Raw genomic sequence first — 21988 nt, forward strand, 5'->3', positions numbered from 1 at the left:
ATTTTGCTTGGACATCAATTCTCATTGCTGCAGTAGAGAGTCTCCGGGTCCCACTTGGAAGAATTAATTTGATCTTCTCCCGGGGTTGAAAATATATGTGCATCAAATCTATGCACATCAGTGGTCACATAGATGCATCATTGGTCACATATATGCATATGCATTATATATATATATATATATATATATATATATATATATATATATATATATATATATGCTTTAATGATCCCCTGCTAGCTGGGCGAAAGACACTTTTTAAGATGGTGCTCCTCTTATAACAAGCAGGGGGAGATTAACTGTCCCTCCACTCCAGCACACTGTCTTTTCTTGTGGCTGTTTGCTGGGGTTCTTCTGCATCTTTTCCGATTGTGAGCCCTTTGGGGTCAGAGAACCATTTTAGGGCCCAATCCTACCCAATTTTCCAGTGCTGGTGCAGTTGTGGAGCTGGTGCATACCTCTTCTTAAGGTATGGGATCATGTGTTCCCTTACGACAGGGCTGCATTGTGGCTGCATTGGAGCTGGAAAGTTGGATAGGATGGGGCCCTTAGTTATTTGACTTGGAGCCCAATCCTATGCATGTCTACTCAGAAATAAACCTCGTTATAGTGAATGGGGCTTACTCCCAGATAAATGTGGATAGGATTAGAGCCTTAGAGCCTAATCTTTTCTTTTAGCATGTCTTTTCAGAAGTAAGTCTCATTCTAGTCAATGGGGCTTACTCCCAGGTAAGTGTGGCTCGGATTCTAGCCTTTGTAAACCACTTATGAACTTTTGGTTGGAAAGCGGTATATAAGTACTGTCAACACTAAAGAAATCTGGGATTTTAGGATGGCTGTCATGGGCCAAAGAGGGCGAGTGTTCATTCAGAAAGAGGAGGCAGGAGCAACTCCTGGTCTTCCTTCCTCCACCTGGGTCTCCCTGGGGTGCTTCTTCATTCAGCCTGCGGCAGATCCCTGCCTCTGAGTGCGGCTCTCCACGTGCCGGAGTCACTCTAGCGTTTTCCTCTCTTGAAGGGCTAGGACCGCCCGCAGTGCCCTGGGCTGCCCACGTGCGAGCGGAAGACACGCTCTCCGCGCGGGGAAGATGGCGGACGACAAGGTAGGAGAGCGCTGGAGGTCGCGTGCGCTTTGCTGCGCTTTCCGCTGGCTCTGCGGCTTCTGCACTCTTGGTCTCCTTCTGGGCGGCCCGTCCCTGGAGCGGGGTAATAACGGGGTGGGGGAGGAGGAGGAAGAGGGGGAGGGAAGAGCAGGGGGTTGTTGGGGCTTCTGTGCCACGTAAGTAGCTCTCGAGCAGGGCTCAAAGCCCAAGCCTGTGCCTGCCTACTCAGAAGTAAGTCCTATTAGAGGCAGTAGGTTTTACTCCCAGGAAAGTGTGGCTAGGATTGCAGCCTCAGAGCCCAAGCCTATGCCTGTCTACTCAGAAGTAAGTCTCATTATAGTCAGTGGAGCTTACTCCCAGGAAAGTGTGGCTAGGATTGCAGCCTCAGAGCCCAAGCCTGTGCCTGTCTACTCAGAAGTAAGTCTCATTATAGTCAGTGGAGCTTACTCCCAGGAAAGTGTGGCTAGGATTGCAGCCTCAGAGCCCAAGCCTGTGCCTGTCTACTCAGAAGTAAGTCTCATTATAGTCGATGGAGCTTACTCCCAGGAAAGTGTGGCTAGGATTGTAGCCTCAGAGCCCAAGCCTATGCCTGTGTACTCAGAAATAAGTCTCATTATAGTCGATGGAGCTTACTCCCAGGAAAGTGTGGCTAGGATTGCAGCCTCAGAGCCCAAGCCTGTGCCTGTCTACTCAGAAGAAAGTCTCATTATAGTCAGTGGAGCTTACTCCCAGGAAAGTGTGGCTAGGATTGCAGCCTCAGAGCCCAAGCCTGTGCCTGTCTACTCAGAAGTAAGTCTCATTATAGTCGATGGAGCTTACTCCCAGGAAAGTGTGGCTAGGATTGCAGCCTCAGAGCCCAAGCCTGTGCCTGTCTACTCAGAAGAAAGTCTCATTATAGTCAGTGGAGCTTACTCCCAGGAAAGTGTGGCTAGGATTGCAGCCTCAGAGCCCAAGCCTATGCCTGCCTACTCAGAAGTAAGTCCATTATAGTGCGTACCTTGCAGCCTCCTTGGCCTTTGCTTCTTTTGTTTGAAGTGAGCAGGCAGGGGGAACTCAGCATGCCCTGTTCATTGTAAACAAAACAGAGGTAGAGTGGAGGGCTGCATGACGTGTACTTTGTAAGTACAGGGAAGGGTTAGGTGGGCCCCTAATCAGCTGTTCCTAGTTACTTGGTTCTTCATAAGCACCAAGTAAGCAGGGAGAAATGATATAAACGGCAGCAGCTTTTTTTGTCCCTGCCCGTCTTCCTTCAGCAGAGGAAGGAAGGCTGCCACGGCTGCCATCCTCTTCTGACTTGCTGAGAGTATGTTGGAAGGGAATTGGAGCACTGGGCTGGATTGGGTGGCAAACAGGCAGGCAGGGGGCTCATCTGTTCCCTGCCTCCCCCCCAGGGCACTGCTCCAAACAAACATCTTAGTTGGTCTCATTGATGGGCTGGCTCTGTTAGGAACATCAACCCTTTTCAGATGTAGGGGAAATAAAGATGGGGAGGAGTAGTGAGGACATGTGTAGGCATTCCAGACTGCTGAGAGGACTTTTTTCTGGTATAGTGTTTGTCACTGTAGATCAGCCATTTTCTACCACTGTGCCCTGGCACATTGGTGTGCCATGAGTGTGTGCCACAGGTGTGCCACAGGATTTTGAGGGAAGGTCATTTATTAGTTGAGCCAGTGGGAGATGTGAGCCCCCCACCAGCACCATGGTGTGCCTTGTCAATTGTCAAAAACCTGATGGTGTTTCTTGACAATTTTAGTGCCTTGTCAGTGTGCAGTAAGATGAAAAAGGTTGAAAATCACTGCTGTAGATAAATGCTGTACTTGTGCTTGGTGAATCTTTGATGCAGTGCTTGCCATAGCACTCTCTCCCCTTCATGTTAGTTTTGTCTGCATTAGACATTGGTTCAAATCCTTGGCTACAAAACTGGAGACAGATAGTGGTGTTACTCTATTGCAGCAAAAGTGGTAATAGTGCACCAGTAATTGTATCTTAATTACTACCGGATTTATTCTGGTACTGTATAAGAAGCTTGTTATAACATTTGCATACACATTGTATATTGTGTGTATATGTTGGGCTAATTCAGATAGTACTTTGACAGTATTTTGCCTTGCTAAATTAAAGATATGTGCACTCATACTCTGTTCTATATCCTGCTTTTTCTCTCCTGGTTAATTCTGTTAATTGGGAGATCATCTAAGCAAGCTTTGCCTCTGCATATGCTGCTAAATTCCCCTGAAAAGTAGTCTGTGTTAGAGGTGCAGTCTGAGTAAACTCTTCCCCCATGATTAAGAAAATGTGGAAAGGGAAAAGTGGAGGCCAAACTTGTGAGAATGCACATTTTTAATCATGTTGGGTTGAGTGAGCAATCAAAGTATTGTCCAGACCAGCTCATGGGTATTCTAACAGCCCAATCCTATTCAGTATTGGTGTAGCAGGGCTGCATGGTCCACACCATATCCAGCACTGAAATTGAGCAGGCTGCAGATTTCCTGCAGATTTTCCAGATATGTGCCAACAAAATCACTGGCACATGTCTAAGTAGTCCCATATAGGGCTTTCAGACCTGGGATCGGGGTGGAGCTCTCCTCCACCATCCCTGCCCCCTCCTGGACCTGAAGTGCCCCTGCCCTGTCCCAAAACACCCTTCCCAACCTCTGCGCCACATGGAGGAGCTCTTACCTGACCTGGCGGCCATAGGTCTAGATTTCGCCTGCTCTGCCTATTCACAAGTTGTCACACGCTTTATGGCATGTTTTCCATAGCTAGCACTGACGAAGCACTAGATTGGGCTGTAAGTAGGCTTTGAGCCACTAGTAGAACCTTTTTATGTTTAGAGTGAATTTAGGTTACTTGTACTGCCAGATCCCTTTTGGGTTTAGATTAAAGGTGAAATCTTGTTTCACCAAATCTTGAGGTATTAAGTTCTTCCATTTATGTATGTGTTTAGAGTTTAGTTTTCATTCATATTACTAGTGTTACAGTTTTTTAGTTTACAGTGACCCGGTTAGGCAATTTATGAACTACTTTGTGGGCCCAAATTGGGTGGCAAGTAGAATAGAAATATATTCAGTAAAAGTAAAAAATGAAAATCTGAACTACCTATATGCTCCTGTTCTTGAAACTCAGAGTTTTAGTGAAACTTACCAATAACTAAAATAAAATAAGGATGTTCTTCCAAATATAATCTTTAAGAAAGTTTAATTTCCAGAAACATCAGACAAGATAGGTGCCCTTTGATCCAAGGACAGACCATCATGGTCTGTCTTATTAGCATCTTATTTTACTAGCCAAAGATGATGACATTCAGTTAACCTATCAGTCTTAATTTTTTTTAATTTTAGCATGTTTATAGATTATTATCTTGTAAATCAATATCTGACAATCAATAAGTGAAGTCTGTGTCCTTTAAATGAATGGTATACCACTAAAGGTGCAATCCTAACCTACTCTCCACCACCGACATAAGGGCAATGAAGCTTTGAGGTAAAGGAACAAAGATTCCCTTATTTTGAGGAGGCTTCTGTGAGTGCCCCCCAACTGCAGGATGCAGCAGATGTCCCACTGGCACAGCTATGCCAGTGCTGGAAAGTTGGTTAGGATTTGGGCCTCAATTTCTTTATGCAGATGTGGAGAACTTATTGGGGCTGAGCCCTTGGGCAGAAACAAAGAATAAGAATGTCTGTTGTAGTCCCTCTGATCTGGCAGTCACAGACATTAAATGTACCATTAGAATTGCTGGACTGCTTCTCTGTGCTTTGCTTCTTGTTACAAAGATACTGAAGCGCATGTGTGCATGCAATTTGCAATGTGGCATTTTCATTTCCAATGTCTAGGACTCGCTGCCAAAGCTGAAGGATCTTGCTTTTTTAAAGGATCAACTGGATCGCTTACAGCGAAGAGTGGAAAATGAGGTGCAGGCTGGAGTAGGGAAGGTAAAAGGGGGTTTGGTTAATTCTTTGTCTCTAGAAATCTTGTTTTTATGTATTTGTTTCCCCGGAATTGTTAGTAATATGCTTTGTAGGTCCATCTAACTTGTCAGAGAGCAAAATAATTATATTTCTAAAGAACAGCATCCTGCTTGTTTGACAGCATGTGTTTTTCCCCTCTTGTACAAGGGTGCCCAAACCACTGCCCGGGGGCCATTTGTGGCCCTTGGGAACCTCCAGTCCAGCTGGTGGGAAGTCTCCAATGAGCCTCTGGCTCTCTGGAGACTTGCTGGAGCCTGTGCTGTTCCAACACGACTACTCTTAGTGTGAGGGCCAACTGTTTGACCCTGTGGTTTTCAAACTCTCAGGGAGTTTGAAAACTCTCAGGGAGTTTGAAAACTGCAGTAAGTCCTTGCAGGGGAGGGGAGGGAGGCAGCGGGGGTGGGGGGAAGGCAGAGATGCGATCCTCAGGATCGCGTCGCTCAGTGGGGCTGCAGGAACTGGGATACACTCACCAATCCCTGTAGCAGCCGTCCTGAGGCACGGGGAGCCCTGCGCAAGTGTCTGCAGACACTTGAGCAGGGCTCCCCAGCCTGCAGAAAGTGAAAGTGGAACGATCATGCTCCACTTCTGGTTTTGCGGAGGTGGAGCAGGATAGCTCCACTTTCACTTTTGAAGACATAGGGAGCCTTGCAGATGCTCACACAGGGCTCCTTGCATCCCAGGACTGCTGCTGCAGGGACTGGTGAGTGCATCCTAGTTCCTGCAGCCCCGTTAGCGATGTGGTCTCCAGAATCCTGGGGATCGTGTTGCTGCCTCCCCCCTGCCTCCTCACTGCTCCCGCCCCTTAGGGGGGCAGAGGCCAGTGCCTTTAGGCTGGGGCGTCGTGATGCCCCAGTTTGAAAACCACTGGTTTGACCTCTCACACTGTGGGCTGAGGGCTCCCTCTGCTGCTTTTTGTTTCATGTCTGTGAAGCAGCAGCAGCAGAGGAAAGGCCAACCTTGCTTTACAAAAGGTCTTGAGCTATCATGAGACCTTCATTCAGTTATATAAGTTCCATCACTAATATATTCATTTATTCAAATTTATTCAAATTTAAAATGTAAATTTTTTCCCAGCCCCCAACACTGTCAGAGAGATGATGTGACCCTCCTGCCAAAAAGTTTGGAAACCACTGCTCTAGTATTAAGATTATGCTAGCTTGGACTGTAATCCAGCACTTCAGGGAAAATTGGTTAACTGTGAGAACATGCCCCAGTTTGAGTTTCTGGTGTTCATATGGCTGTTTCACTTGCTTCTTTGTGCTTTTTCTACAGGAAGGTTCTTTTCTGGCATCTCCATTCTTCAAAGGGTTCCTTGCTGGTTATGTTGTAGCCAAACTCAGATCTTCAGCAGTCCTGGGATTTCTGATGGGGACTTGTACTGGGGTGTATGCTGCTCAAACTTATGCTGTTCCCGATGTGGAAAAGACAATCAAAGATTTCTTCAGTTCATTCAGGAAAGGACCAGATTAAGAGATAGTACTTCATACAGTGGTGCACTCCAACAACCCCACTTTAGAATTTCTGGGAAAGTACATATATTTCTAGCTTCTCTGGCTTCCCTTTCAGCATTCATAACTATTGGAAAAATATCTTATAGTGGATATATAGAAACTTTCAGCAGGTCTGACTACAGTGCGCAATCTCATTCTAACATGAAAATGGTGTTGGCTGCTTCAGCCATACTAGGACTTGGATACTTTCAGAACATAAGCTTGGACAGCTTTGTTTCTTTTCTCAGATGTGTTTGCATTCACAGTCTGGAGTGAAGGGCTTGTATTCAGTCACCAGATGTGGCAGCTTTAGGTTCTGGAGCTGACCATAACTCTTCCTTTGCCCAGAAAGTGTGACTTTCTTTGTTCAGATTTCTGTTTCTCCTCCTCATTGTGCACATGTATTCTGTCCAAATGTGCATTTCTCAGTAAGTAGTTCATTTCTTAGTAATCTGATTCATTAAACATGTAGTGTGTGTGTGTGTGTGTGTGTGTGTGTCTCCATGAAGATGTGGTTTTTTTAAAAAAGCAAATGGACTCCTCTCTCATAAATGGAGACTAATGCCACTTTTGTCTCGTGTTACAGAAATGTCACTTGACAACACTTCTAGTACTGGCAGCTTGGTCAGCCCTGCTGCTGTTGTGGTACTTAGGAGAGTCCTTTGGGGGCTGATGCTGATCCTGTCTACTGTTGTCTATGGTTCTCATGCTCCGCTCCTGACTCTCAGCAAAGAGAATGGTCAGATCCCGTTCAGTGCTTCCTCTGTGGTGGTTTTGATTGAGCTAACAAAGCTGGTGCTCTCCTTGGTCTTTTTGATCATCTGGGACTGGAGACAACTAAGAAAGTCTGTGTCATGGCGTCACGTTGCCCCCTTTGTTCTCTCAGCGTTGCTCTATGCAGCCAACAACAACTTGGTGGTTCACTTGCAGTTATTCATGGACCCGAGCACCTTCCAGGTGCTGAGCAACTTGAAAATTGGCAGCACAGCCCTTCTCTTCAGCATGTTCTTGCACCAAAGACTGACTCTGCGCAAATGGCTAGCCCTCTTCCTGCTGACAATGGCTGGAGCGTTCTATACCTATGGGGGCCTGCAGGACCTTCAGCAGCTGCCTGCCTCTGACATGCAGCTGCATATCACTCCCGTTGGCCTACTCCTAATCTCTGTGTACTGCCTGATCTCTGGCCTTTCAGCTGTCTATACAGAAGTTGTCTTGAAGACTCAGGATTTGCCTCTTAACCTCCAAAACCTGTTCCTTTATTTTTTTGGTGTTTTGCTGAATGTGGTGATCCACTTGTTCAGCAGCTCAGGGACTGGGTTCCTGGAGGGTTTCTCATTCTGGGTGGGATTAGTTATTGTGAGCCAAGCCCTGAACGGCCTGATAATGTCTGTTGTCATGAAGCACAGTAATAACATCACTAGACTGTTTGTGATCTCCTCTTCAATTATGGTTAATGCTTTACTCTCAGTTATGTTATTCAGTCTGCACCTCACTGCCTTTTTTTTCCTTTCTGTACTACTGATTGGCTTAGCTGTTTATTTGTATTATGGGGTCAAGTAACTTCAATGCCTGTGTCTTAAGAGAAGCCTCTGATGTGGAAGCAACTTGGCCTAATTTGTACTGTCTTGAAAATATAATTAGGCATGTATATTTAAGGGCCTTTTTTCCCTCTCTCGTGAATGGCTTATGAGGTCACATTTCTTCGCTCTGAACTCAGAGACAGAGCACTTGGCTTGCAACTGAAACATAGCTGTTCTGGGATGAATCTTGTCATTAGCTAGAGAACCTGGGTGAGGAAGCAGAAGATTTGATTCCTATATAGCAGTCTTCTGGTTCCTTACCATGCTTTCCAACCAATGACAAGATTGGTCTGAATCTTCACAGAGGAGGAATAAGTATAGCTGCCTTAATGGCCAACAGTGGAATCTTGTCTCCCATGTCCCTATCTGTAAGTGCAAGGGAGGGGGAGAAGGAAAAAATGGGTGCTCTGTTTGTCTGTCTACATCAGTGTAATCCCATTCATTCACAAAAGGGTCACTTGAAGAAAGGTAACTGCATGGAGAGTATTTTGTTTCTATTTTCTTCCTCCAGATTCTCTATTTTTCACCAAGTGAGTTGATGTCACTGATGACAAAGTGCCTTTATCAAATTATATTCTCATTCTTCTGTGCTATCCATTGTGGTCTGTTTATTGCAGATAGTGTGAGGAAGGAGTTCAAAAATCCTTCATTCACTGCAGTAAATCAGAGTCGACCATTCCCTGTGCTTTGTTCTTGCATATTCTTGGAAAGGTTTGCTTGTATGATTCATGCTTTTGCACTCGGTCTTGCTTCTGAATATGTAAACCTTGCCTGAACATGCAAGCACAAGTCTCAGCCATGCTTTATATACATGACTACTCAGGTGAGGGTCTGAAAATCCATTTTCATTTGAATTGGGCTCCTGGGCATTGAGAATACTATGCAGTACTTCAGAGTGAATCATCACTTCCTTATTATCCAGACAATCAGGTTCTATATCAAGCTGTGTTCTTCACCACTTACAGTGTTCAGTCTATAGGTCTACAGGTTATCCAGAAAGCCCAGTGGATTAAAAAAAATAAGTGGATACCAAATCAGTGGAAAAATACACTATACCACATTCAGCCATTAGATGGGGTGAATAATGGAATCTAATAGAATGAAATTATAATTATTTAACAGTGCAAAGGTAGGACATGGGATTTCGGTGCATTTTTCCCTTGTTACAAAGCATTTAAACGTGGACCCTGGTATTAGTGGTGAGTCAAATCAGTGGATGCCAAGCTCCTACCTGTAATTTTTGACATTGTTAGCCTTTCTGCTGCTGGCCAACAAAGATCTGCTTATACCTTTTACCTACAAGAAGTACTGCAGTCTTCCTTACTCTACATTCCAGCTGCTACCAGTACAGATGTTTGGAAACTGTTTGTGTGCCTCTTGCAGCATTCTGGATAACTGAGAAACTTGCCAATATAGGATCATTATCCAGACATTCATGTACCTTCTGCATCAGTATCTGGAGAAGGAAAAGGGTGGCAGCAAAAACAGCTGCTCTGGATTGAGTGTGGTCACACAGGTTCCTTTGTTGCCATTTTTATTTTTATTTTTGCATGGCTGTGTGTAAAGCTGCCCTGTTTCTTCTAGCAAATGATTATAGTCTTAAGTGGATCAGTAATGTTATGTTATCTGAATTTGTATACACTCAGGTTCAACAAGCATCAATTCAGTGCAACAAACCCAGAACAACACATTAAAATTTTGTTTCCAGGAGCTTTCCCTCTCCAGTGTGTGTGGTTCTCTCTGATTCTTTTTCAGCAAAGAATGCTGCTGAAAATGTTGGAATGTGCAAGGCCACTTTGAATAGATCTTTGGGATGGACTTTAAACAAATTACATAGGCCTTTTCACATAGAGATGTTAGAGAGATTAGTCTTAGATCCTCCTGAAGTTGGTTCTGTGAACAGAATTCAAACGAAATGTTCTATCTATCCTGTTCACAGATCAGCTTGGGAAGTGTAATGGACAGTGTTGTTGTTTGGGAGGGAGTTAGACCTGGAAGAGCCAGTCTCAAATCTCCACTCAGCCAAGAATCTTCCTGGGTGACCTTGGGTCAGTTATTATCCCTCAGCCTTAAAAAGGGGGGCGGACTATTTACACCAGACTGAGCTTCTTGGAGGAAGGGTAGTATAAAATGCAAAAAAGAAAATAAATAGTAGGGGGCAGTTATCTCTTTTAAAGGTCTTGTCAATTGGCTGTCTCACATTTTAGAAGCACAGGGTGAATTCAGTTTGATCTTTCCACAACTTTAATAAGACCTCAGTGTTTAACTTCATATAGTTGTTCAGAAGATGGGCTCCCCCTGGTTTCCTTTTCCTGTGGCTGACTCTTATTTCTGCCGCTGCTGTTGGAACATGTACAATACAAATTCCAGTCTTCCCCATTTTGATGTGATTCTCTTCATGAGGCTCCTGTGAAACATGCCGTACCCACATTTGCAACACTGAGGGGTGGGAATGCTGCTGGGCTTCCCAGTGGCTTGCAGGCCTTTCCTAGTCACCAGCAGTATCATCTGTTAGTTTGCAAAGAAAGGTAGTGGTACTTGCCTTGATACCACAGGGTTGCCTTAATGTGTGGGTGGTGGTGTAGTTTCTTTTTGGTGGTGTGTGCTCAAACCCTTAATAGGATGAATAGGCTCTCTGAAAAATGCAGTCTGGGAAAAGCAGTGAAAGCTTTCTGAGCCTTTGAATAGTTTAAGTATATAGTGAAGAGATGTTTGCAGTAACATTTCCTATAAGTGATAACACCTACTAGGAGCAGAAATTGTTGTTTACCAGGGTCTGTAGCTAGAGATATGATCAAAATTAAAGAACATTTTTGCCCCAGTAAGCTGTTCAGTCATGGAAGCACAGCTCTCTAGGAGAATGACGGTGCTGCGAAGGCTTTAGGTCTTCCTTGAATTTTATCTTTTCAGTCCTGGATTTCAAAAGTTGGCTCTTCTAAAAAAAAACCTGTGTCCCTTGCAGTGTGATTCAATTTCTACATGCCTCAATTCGGCACAGGATGCCTGTTTACTCTCTTCCAGCCATGTAAGGATATAACTCATGAAAAAATGAGAGAGTAACAATGAGTTATAGTAGCAAATAGCATTCCCGGATATCATGAAGGTTGTTTTAGAGCAAACCCTGGCCTGGGGGCCAGATGTGGCCCGCAGCAAGCCTCTTTCCGGCCCGTGGCCAACTTCTTGTTCCCTGAAAGCCTCTGGCCCACTCAACTGAACATGACCAGAACTGTGCTCTGATTGTGTCTGGAGGGTGTTCAGAGGGCCAGAGAGGTTGAATGAATGAGTTCATTCATTCACTCAGCTAAGTTCCATCTCTAATTTATTTATTTAAATTTTATATTTAAATTTTTTTTCTGGCCCGCCACACCACGCCTGATACTTGATGTGACCCTCTGGCCAAAAAGTTTGGAGACCCGTGTTTTAGAGCACAGTGTTTTAGTCTTCCATAGTGAAGTTGCTGTCTCAGGGCCCAATCTTATCCAACTTTCCAGCGCTGATGTAGCCATGCCAATGGGGCATGTGCTGCATTTTGCAGTGGAGGGGCAGTCACAGAGGCCTCCTCAAGGTAAGGGGACATTTATTCCACATAAATTTATTTATTCCACATAAATATTCTAGCTGCATCAGTGCTAGAAAGTTGGATAGGATTGGGCCCTCAGGCATTCGCTGTTCCCAGGGACATTGTAAGAAACGCTGATAAAACAAAAAGGAGCTTAGACATGCTTTGATTCTCTAAATGGGAGTAACTAGATGGGAGTAACTCAGTCTATCTGTGGGAAGCATGGGAGCTCATTTCTGTTCATAACAGCTATGTACCCGTAATGGGTGGTTGAAGAGAAAAAGAGCAGGACTCTCTTATCTCTGTTTAATGCCATCATAAAGACTGATGTAATTAATAGGGTGCTTATCTCTGGTATTCGGGTTGGTGGAATATGAAGAGTTCCATGCAAATGTTATGTTGAAGGGACAGGGAGATGGAAAACTCTTGGGGCTCAATCATTTCTAGTGCTGGTGCAGCTACACAGGGGCCCCAATTCCAGCTTTGTCCCAATGTGGTTGTTACAAGAGTAAAAGTGAGACCTGAGCTGCACTGTCATGTGATAAACATAATGGTAGTTTGGATCTCCTTTAGAACTGTGTCAGTTGAATACAGTGAATACTTTGGAGCCTCTTGTCCAAGAATGCATTCTGCCTTCTCAAACCTACTTTGGAGAGTTTATTTCTTGAAGCTAATTGTTAACCTCTTGTAAAATTTGAACACAGTGACTTACAAATGACCTTAGTGGACACAGAAAGGGATTATATGATTAAAATTATTCTGAAAGTTATCGCAGAGGTAGGCTTGGGTGATTACTTCAGGAAACAGCTTTGAGACAGAATCATTAAGGAAGACCTTGATTACTAATGTTTCAGCAGCAGCTAAAAATCACACTCTTTGACACAGAAACAAACCCTTAGGATGGGGAATGGCTCTCTTGGCTCTGCTTAAGAGGTGGAAAATCTGTCTGGGTTGCTCTTTCTATGCAACCCAGTTGCTTTTGGACTCGGAGTTGCTGGTTCTGAGATGAGAGAATGATAGCATCCTGGAGGGACTCCTGCAACAGCTTTCTGTATTTCCGTTCAAGTGCACTCATCTGCTCTTCAGCATGTTTCCTATAAGCCTGGAATACCTGTAAAAGAAGTCCAGTAAGTCTTGTTAGTGTATGAGTGAGAGGGAGAAATGAGCAGCAAGACCTGAAAAGAACATCTGGAGAGGAGCTAAGTCACGGGTGGGGCACCAGTTGTGGCCTTTTGCATATTGGTCTGCAAATACTTGGTTGTTTTGGCACAACCTGCTGTTGTGAATCATATGTGACCCAAATTAAAACAAACTTGAGATCTCGGGTGACAGATATTCATCTGGAGGACCTATTAAAGATACAGACAATAATGTTGGAACTAAATAACTGATTCCTATCTCGCAATAAGTAGCTACAAAAAAGTCATTAAATGGTTTGTCTAATTTTATAACTTTTTTTTAGCTCTATAGTCAACTTTGCCAAACAAGTCTTTGTTGATTTTTGTTGTTGTTATAAGTTCCTTGTATAAAGCAGGCTTTAACTGAATTAGTAAATACGTTGACAAAAATATAACATTTTGTTGTATATATTAAATTCTCATAAGAACTGCCCCACTGGATCAGGCCATAGGCCCATCTAGTCCAGCTTCCTGTATCTCACAGTGGCCCACAAAATGCCCCAGGGAGCACACCAGATGACAAGAGACCTCATCCTGATGCCCTCCCTTGCATCTGGCATTCTGACATAGCCCATTTCTAAAATCAGGAGGTTGCACACACACATCATGGCTTGTAACCCATAATGGATTTTTCCTCCAGAAACTTGTCCAATCCCCTTTTGTCTGTTCTAACTCTCCCAACACTCAATTTTAGTGGATGTCCCCTGGTTCAGGTGTTATATGAGAGTGTAAAGAGCATCTCTCTATCCACTCTGTCCATCCCCTGCATAATTTTGTATGTCTCAATCATGTCCCCCCTCAGGCATCTCTTTTCTAGGCTGAAGAGGCCCAAACGCCGTAGCCTCTCCTCATAAGGAAGGTGCCCCAGCCCAGTAATCATCTTAGTTGCTCTCTTTTGCACCTTTTCCATTTCCACTATGTCTTTTTTGAGATGTGGCGACCAGAACTGGACACAATACTCCAGGTGTGGCCTTACCATTGATTTGTACAACGGCATCATAATATTAGCCGTTTTGTTCTCAATACCTTTTCTAATGATCCCAAGCATAGAATTGGCCTTCTTCACTGCCGCCGCACATTGGGTCCACACTTTCATCGACCTGTCCACCACCACCCCAAGATCTCTCTCCTGATCTGTCAGGAGAACTTGCATTGAGTTTTCTAATTAGCAGAACAATGGCTAGTTTGAAGTCAAAGTGGGCATTGGGTACCAACTGGATCGAAGCTTGGAAGATGAAGACCTTTCCCCAGAATCAGTTTGCCACATGAAATATATTCTCTGTTAAACCTGCAGTATGTGCTGTTTCTGAGCCTCAGCTTCCTGTCTGTGTTCCTGGTATAGCTCCTCCAGATCCCTTTCTGCTTCCAACTGTTCCCTTTGCAGTGCCTCCAGGCGAAATGTCAGCAAGGCCCTTTCCTTCTGCCAGCGTAGAGCTTCTTGCTGGTTTGGAAGAAGCTGGAATTCAGGAAAAAAAGTAAACTTTCAGGTTGACTGTCTTGGTACTGTAGAGAATGTAGACCGTAAGCCAGCAAGGAGGGGGATTCTTTAGAAATCTGTTTAGCCACCATCTTTTTTAAGTGCTGGTACTGCCTTTGCCATTGGGTGATTGCTGCAAAGCTTGGTCTGGGGGCCAAACTAGATGCAACTTTAAACACTTTATTTGGCTGTGCATGTTTGTGTGCTTGGTTTGTTGTAAACAGCAACTGCAGGTGCATTCCAGGGCTGAAGCATGAGGGGAAGGGGGGGGGGACGTTGATCCTTTACCCTGACATGGTCCTGATCCAGAGTGGAGACCCCTGTAGCTGCTACTTTTTCCTAGGACAAAAACTGCCATTGGTGCAAATAGCATCTTCGAGTAAGGCTGGGGAAAAAAGCCTGTCCGAAGCTACCAAGTGTTGCTGCCAGTAAGCCCAGACAACAGATGAACCAATACTCTGATTCAGTAGAGGCAGCTTCACAAGCTCAAACCTGTTTAAAGTTGCATCAGGCTTGGCCATTACTGTATGTGTGTCTCTTCTGTTCCATGTAATTGAATATAGAGGACAAAAGCCTCTAAACAAATGTTTCCCTATAGAAGAGCCTCTCTCTCTCTCTCTCTCTCCTCTTGGTTAAATGTGACAAAACAATACAGATTCTTTGCATTTTAGCATAAACTGCGCATTTCTTTCCAGGCAGGGAAGATCCTAGCAACTTCTCACCTTCTCTTGGCCTGCCAGCTCCTCTTCCATCTTCAAAAGTTCCTGTTGGATCAAGAGTCTGTGTTGTTCCTGGAGACACTGCCTCCTGGCTTTGGCTAGAGAGAACCTTACTTTGGTATCTTGGTGCTGCTGATCCACCTCATGCTGGAAGAGTGTAGCAAAAGGAATCAGTCGGCATTCAAAGCACCTTATTCCAATAAGCGCCCAGTTTGAGCATACCTTCAATTTATGATTTTCTCAGGGCAATAGCAATAAGTGTTGTGCAGCCAAAGCTTCCTGCAAGACTTTACTGGATACTATAAAATATGCATGAGACGTATTTGCTAGGGATGGCAGGTTTTTGCTTGTTTGGCAGGGATCCCTCTTGTGCTTTTAATAATTGCTTAATATGCAGAAATTCAGCAAACAATGGAAAAGATTCATCAGTATATTAGGCAGTTATCATCGCCAACACAAAAGATCTATCAGAAAAAAAACAGGCGACCAAAGACAAAAAGGCAACCATGCTCTAAAGCAGGGCTGTCAAACATAAGGCCTGCGGTTCAAATGTATCCCCTGGATTATCTTGGCCCGTTATAACTGGTTCCCCCAACTAGATAACTGGGCTCTTTCATCTCTTGAAAATAGGAACAAGATTTGCACATTGTCTTTTCTGTCACTTACAGCTAATGAGTTTCTATGTGAGAATAAAGTGCTTATTTCTGGCCATCATCTGCCACTTCCGGCCCTCAGGAGGCATCATGAATGCTAACTTTGGTCCTCTATATGAAACAGGTTTGACACCTCTGCTCTAAAGGCTTTCCAGGTGAAAGACATTATATTCAGGATGTATGGGCTAAATACTCAACTAGAATATTTAAAACAAGTTTGAAGGAAACACCTTCTACAAACTGAGCCAGTATACCTGTAGTTAAGTGGTATACTTCTTTCACAACTGACTAGTCTTTCCTTGGCAAAGAAGCTTTACAGAGAGGGAGAGGATCTGATATGTGGGTTGACTGCAAAAGTGCCACACACTGAGTAACTGTTTTAAGATCTAAGACCTTGTTTCTAAGATTCAGTACTTAGCAAAAATTCATATGGTTTCTGCTTGAAATATAATTGCTTGCACTGGGGCATCTCCATGTGCTAAGCAAGCTACATGTGAAAAGAAGCTGCCTATAATACTGTTGTGATGTTCATCACATTGGTACAAACCATGTAAAAGGGTTGTGGTGCAAATCACAGTTGTGTGGGGAACTAAAGTACACATGCTTCAGATGGAGCTTCCTGCACACAGGTATCATATTGTACATAAGCAATATGCCCGGTTTGCACGTAAGAATTAAGTCTAATTGTTTAGGGGACAAACTTCATGTGTTTTTAAAGAAAAATGTGCAGTCATGAGGACTGTAAACTATGTCTTAAAATAAAAACTCCGGCTCCCAGAATTTCATCACCAGAATTCTGTGCTCTACATTAGGGGGACATATTCCATGCTACCTTGTGTGACTACAAACTGGATCAAGTCTTAGACCTCCTGGTACAGCAATACACTGATTAATTCAAACTAACCTAATTGCTGCTGGGGAAAAAAAAATCAGGTCTGCCCATCCTCTCCAGTATTCGGATTCAGGCACAGGCTAAGATCTGAGGTTCCTATATGAGACTTACAGGGCTGGGTGCCTGGGTTGTCCCATTCAGGTCACTGGCTCTGGAGGCTGCACTTGTGAAGAGTGTCTTTTCTGTGGCTCCTTCATGTACATCAACCTGTCCAGGGTGGACCTTTGAGCTGCTGTCACCTTCTCTTGTAGGAAAGGAAGTTGGTAGCAAGAATGGATTGGAAGGAGAACATTTGGTCATTGGGGGAGGGGTTGCTGTATAAGGCTGATTCCCACCCCCATTTAACTCCCCTGCCACAAACCTAACTTCTACACGTACATCTCCCTCCACAGCATGTTATCTATCTATCATGAGAGCACAAGCATGCATGTACACACTTGCACACGTAGAGCTTTAACACAGTCCCCTCCCCATTTTTCTTTCGTGGATTTGTTAAGCCTATAGAAATGTGGCCACTCAAAATTATATTGGCCATGGAGTAGGGTTTAGCCCACAAATCAAGATAACTACTGTGCATTTATCAGTATCCCCTGAAATTCCCAAGGCTTAGTAGGTAGTAATTAGAGTAGGTAGTAGGCCAGGAACAGTTTTCAAACCTGATATTTCTTTATCCTGCTGTGTATCATCTTGACTCATGTGGCTTCCTAGCTGGTTCCCAAGTTCATTCCCAACATCCATCTCTGATGGGATTTGACTCTGAAAGAGAACACAGACAAGCAGGTCAAACTAGAGAGAGCGATACAGGTCTTTCAACAGAATTCTCCCCTTGTTGAGACTCTTCCCTAAACAGACAATGATTACAGTGAAAAAAAATATTGGGTCTTAGCAAGTTCCTTACTTGGCTCAGCTGTGAATGGAAGTTGCTAGATGTTCCACATAGGAAAAGAGAGCCAGAGGTTTCTCACACTCATACCTCAGCTCCATTGACTGCTGCTTATTTGACCACTCTAAAATAATAATGTAGGAAAAACAAGAATTTTTCCTGACAAAAGGGATGCAATTCAAAGGCAGAGGTAGGATGAATGACTGAACACAGTGATGGTGCTGTCTTTGTTCCTAGCTGCTCTGCTAAGAAGAATGAACAGGCTTCTTAAACCATGTACTATGGTAGAACTTCCATTCCCTGCCTGAAGTGACAGAACAGACCTTTGTTCCGGAACTTACCCTGGCTTCAAGACCCATGTCCTCCTTTACTTCATAGGCTGCTGACGCCTCTTTCTTCTTCTCCCAGCGTTGGCTCCTTAGCACCTTAAAAACAGTTCAGCTCAATCCCTTGGCACCATGATAGTTTGCAATTGTGGCACATGTTTCTAAAACACACGCCCTGCTGGGCTAGTCAAACATTAAGCAAACAAATGGTTACCATCATTGCCTTCCATGGCCACTTGGAAGGAATCAGTCAATTCCAATGGCTACATCGTGTCATTATTTCCGGTACATCAAAATAATAGGTGTTGGTCCATTAGGAAAAAATCCAAAAGCCACAGTCTAGATATAACTTTATCAGGACCAATCAAAATGACACAAAGTACACAAAGTCAAAAGATGGGTGAAGCCCTAACCCATGCCTGAAGTGGCACCAAAATCCATTCTCCCTGCCATTGCTCCCCTTCATCACATCCCAGTCACATACACCCATTCCTTCTACTTTTCTACACCCATTTTCTACCTTGATCCTCCTTCCTTTTTCCCAGCCCCATTGAGACACGCACATTTTCACCTGCTTCTGGCTCCTTCCCAAATTGAAAAAAACAGGAAAGGAAGAAAAAGAAGTGTATGGGGGGGGGGGGAATGAAGGGAAGGTGCTGCTCTAGCCAGTTGACCACCTCCCCCAACCTGCTGCCTGAAGCACGTGCTTCAGTCAGCCTCAAGGCTAGTCTGGCTGTTGGTGGGTCTGGTTGTTGGTGTATTTCACTCCTTTGATACTGATACTTTGATACTGATACTTTGATACTAACCTTGATACTGTTACTTTCTAACTGCAGATCATTCTTTTGCTAAATGCTTGGGAAATTCTGGATTTAACTGGCCAATCGTCTGCTAGCCCAAAATGGTGTCCAAAATAGCTGCTTCATGGTGTCCTTTCCACTCTAGCTGGGTGAGATTTCAGACTGCAGTGCATGGCACATGACATTATTGTGCAGGATTCATACCAGTGCAGTCATGCAATGTGGTTACCTGCAGTTCCTTTAATGCCTTTCCCAATTGGCTGATCATGTTGTCTTGCTCCAGGTGGCTGCTGGAGAAGAGCTGGGATCTCAACGCTCCAATTGCTGCCCTCCGCTTCTGAGTTTCTTGAGTAGGATCCCAGTGGGTTGGTGCAACTCTCTTTGCCACACCCCTTACTTTTTCAGCCAATGTGAGGGCAGACAGGATCTCTTCTCCAGAAGCATCTAAAAAGAATACGTAACTTTCAGCTGAGTCTTGGATTCAAGCATGCTTCTTTATATGGTGTCTTCATCTCTTCAGCCATAGAACAGGCACTACATGATCTGAATAAGACTGAGTGGGCAAGCGAGTCCTTTTCTCTTCTACATATGTAGAGCTTAGTGCTATTAGCCTAGCTTTTGCATAAAAACTACTAGCACTTTTCGTGAATTCTGCTTCCATAACATCTTGGTGCTGGTCAGGCTCCAGTACTGGCTACTGGGACTGACTGGTGATAAAATAAACCAGACATTTCCTTAAGCAATGTAATAATTATTAAAATACTTATATCCCTGCCAACAGAGAGTGATTCAAGGTGGTAAACCAAGTTAACTCATTTTTGCCTGGCCTACAGGTGTACACATTTGGTTCCCGTTGTGTATATGCAACGCTGGACAGAAGTGGCTTAAAAGCAAACCCATACAACAGAAAACTACAGAAAATTACAGAAATCCACGCACACACACATACAAGCAGTACAAACCAAAAGTTCCCACACAAGCAATACCCACCTAACAGAGATTCTAGATTTCACTGCTCAGTCATCTGCTATCCCAAAATATGCTGCTTTGTTATGTCCTTTCAACTCTAGCTGGGTGAGATTTCAGACTGCTGGACATGACACATTACTTGCGCAACTAGAATGTTATTGTGCAGGATTCGTATCAATGTGGTTATGCAATGGGGTTACCTGCAGTTCCTTTAACACCTTCCCCAATTGGTGCAGAGAAGGAGCCTCAGACCTCAGTCTAACACAAAAAAAAAAACCCTAGTCAGGCATCATTTTAATACCCCATTTGTGGATTATGGTAATGAAGAGTATATTTCACTGGAATACAGCCTGGAACGTCTGCAGTAGTGTACGAATGCCAAAATAGTAACCAGATCAGTTTTGTCCTTTAACCTGCTCCCCAATCTGCAATCAAGGCCTTGGAATTTGCATTGTCAGTGCTATTTTTAAATGTTTAAAACCTTAAAAACTCACACAAAACCTGAGGTAGAAAGAACAGGGTGTCCTTCTTTGCTGATTTTGTTTTAGATGGGCATGCTGGTTCCCATTCACAACTGCATCATGTCCTGTATTTTGCCATTGATGTCTTTGGCAAACTCTCACCTGCCCGAGGGGACATTTAAAAATAGCTTTTCCAATCTGAACCAGGCAATGCCTTATGAAGACAATTAGGATCCATCTCTCTGGTCTTTTTATAACTCTGCGATAATCCCTGCCTATGATATTAACTCTGGCTGCTACTGCCCCCCAGTGCCTTCAGTACAGATATGCACTAAATAAAAAAAGAGGACCAAGGGACCAACCAAAGGACCACATAAAAGTCTGGACCAATGATTTTCAACCTTTTTCGTCTCATGGCCCACTGACAAGGTACTGAAATTGTCAAGGTATACCATCAGTTTTTGTACAATTGACAAAGTACACCTTTGCTGTTGGTGGGGGGCTCATATCCCCAATGGTCCTATTAATAAATGACCCAAACGATTAATAAATGACCCAAATAAGTGTGCCACACACCTGGGGACCATTCACAGCACACCAGTGTCCCATGTCACAGTGGTTGGAAATGGCTGGCCTGGACTGTTGTCAAGTTATGACTTCCCAGGAAGAGGCACCTCAAAAACAGGGTTCTCCCAGTTAAATTGGGACATCTGTAGAATTTAGCCTTGCTACCTGGGGAAGAACCTAGCCATTGCTTTAAAAAACTCAGATCACAGGAGATGTGAACTTCAGCACAAGAGAAGAGTAGTATGTTAGCATCTGATGACTACACAAAAACAACTCCCTTACCAGTGAATTAAAGGAAGAAAAGACAAATGAAATGGTGGGACATTGCTGCAGAAGAAGGGGGCAGCCTTGATTTTTGCTACTTTGAAAAAAGTGCTAAATAATGCAGCCACACTCATGGAAGCCATGCCTCTATGGAAGCATCAAATCTGGATGCCAGGTGACATTAGTTGTCAGTAGTGTTTTATACCTTCTCTAGCTGGTATGCCACCTGCAACCCTACCTACGTAGTTTAGGCCCTGATGATAAGGATTTTCCTTGCCCACATGAGCTTGCCCAGGTTCTATGATCAGTCTTAGAAGCTCTGCTCTCTGGGTCATCACAGATGTATGTTTGGTTGCGAGATAGGAGAGTCAGGGCCCTTTCTGTAGTGGCCCTGCACCTGCAGAACTCCCTTTTTGGTTAGATATACCAAATGGTCTCCCTGGTGGCCAATCAATGCGTGGAAAAAAATCAATTTTATTCTGCCAGACTTCCAGTCTCTGATTTTCTACAGATTTGTTTTGCTGTTTAATCTCTACCACTTGCTGTTATGTTAAATTAATTGTTCTTGTTGTGGTTTTATATGAATCACTGTACTCTGCTTCAAGAGGATTTTAACCATGATAGGTATATGCAGCCTCCTGGTTCTAGAAGTACGCCATCTCTGAATGTCAGATGCAAGGGAGTACAGGATGCAGGTCCCTTGTTGTCTTGTGTACTTTCAGAGGAATCTGGTGGGCCACTGTGAGATACAGAAAGCTGGACTAGATGGGCCAGTGGGGCTCTTCTTATGTTCTTATTGCATGTTTTCTATATTTATTTGTAGTGTGCAATAAAAATCAACATTAAATTCTCAGCTATAGAGCTGGTGAATCTGTGAGTAAGCCCCATTGAACTCAATGGGACTTTCTCTTTTGTAGACATGCATATACTTGCCTGGGAATAGGTCTCCTTGAATTAAATGAAACTTACTTTGGAGTAGACATGCATAGGATTGGACTGTAAGAGTGACATTCCATTCACACTGGTGCCAAGAGGACTTTCCCAGAGCCCCAACCGTACATTGCTAGTGCTGGGGGTGGGAACTCCTCCCAGGACCA

At 44.0% G+C, this 21988-nt stretch overlaps 3 protein-coding genes across 4 annotated transcripts; 2 read left to right on the forward strand and 1 right to left on the reverse strand.

Moving 5' to 3' along the window:
* The first annotated feature begins 1045 nt into the window (after window positions 1-1045).
* On the forward strand, window positions 1046-6547 carry LOC136648756 (SLC35A4 upstream open reading frame protein). The gene is made up of 3 exons (XM_066624978.1): window positions 1046-1102; window positions 4936-5034; window positions 6346-6547. The coding sequence occupies exons 1-3, from the start codon at window positions 1088-1090 to the stop codon at window positions 6541-6543; spliced, it is 312 nt and encodes a 103-aa protein (XP_066481075.1). The 5' UTR covers window positions 1046-1087; the 3' UTR covers window positions 6544-6547.
* Window positions 6548-6914: 367 nt separating this feature from the next.
* SLC35A4 (solute carrier family 35 member A4) lies at window positions 6915-8218 on the forward strand. Its single transcript, XM_066624977.1, has 2 exons — window positions 6915-6991; window positions 7150-8218. Exon 2 carries the CDS (start codon window positions 7152-7154, stop codon window positions 8121-8123), a length of 972 nt encoding a protein of 323 aa, XP_066481074.1. The 5' UTR covers window positions 6915-6991; window positions 7150-7151; the 3' UTR covers window positions 8124-8218.
* A 3795-nt stretch (window positions 8219-12013) lies between these two features.
* LOC136649417 (coiled-coil domain-containing protein 39-like) lies at window positions 12014-20312 on the reverse strand. 2 transcript variants are annotated; one of them, XM_066626018.1, is made up of 8 exons: window positions 20223-20312; window positions 18860-19074; window positions 17846-17929; window positions 17278-17377; window positions 16733-16860; window positions 15080-15223; window positions 14169-14336; window positions 12014-12813 (listed from the first exon to the last, which is right to left on the reverse strand). In XM_066626018.1, exons 1-8 carry the CDS (start codon window positions 20236-20238, stop codon window positions 12598-12600), a joined length of 1071 nt encoding a protein of 356 aa, XP_066482115.1. In that variant the 5' UTR covers window positions 20239-20312; the 3' UTR covers window positions 12014-12597. The 2 variants fall into 2 exon arrangements, with proteins under 2 accessions (XP_066482115.1, XP_066482114.1); XM_066626017.1 differs by having other exon boundaries at window positions 16733-16863.
* Between the last annotated feature and the right edge of the window lie 1676 nt (window positions 20313-21988).

Source organism: Tiliqua scincoides, chromosome 4 (assembly GCF_035046505.1).
Source record: "Tiliqua scincoides isolate rTilSci1 chromosome 4, rTilSci1.hap2, whole genome shotgun sequence".
NCBI lineage: Eukaryota > Metazoa > Chordata > Lepidosauria > Squamata > Scincidae > Tiliqua > Tiliqua scincoides.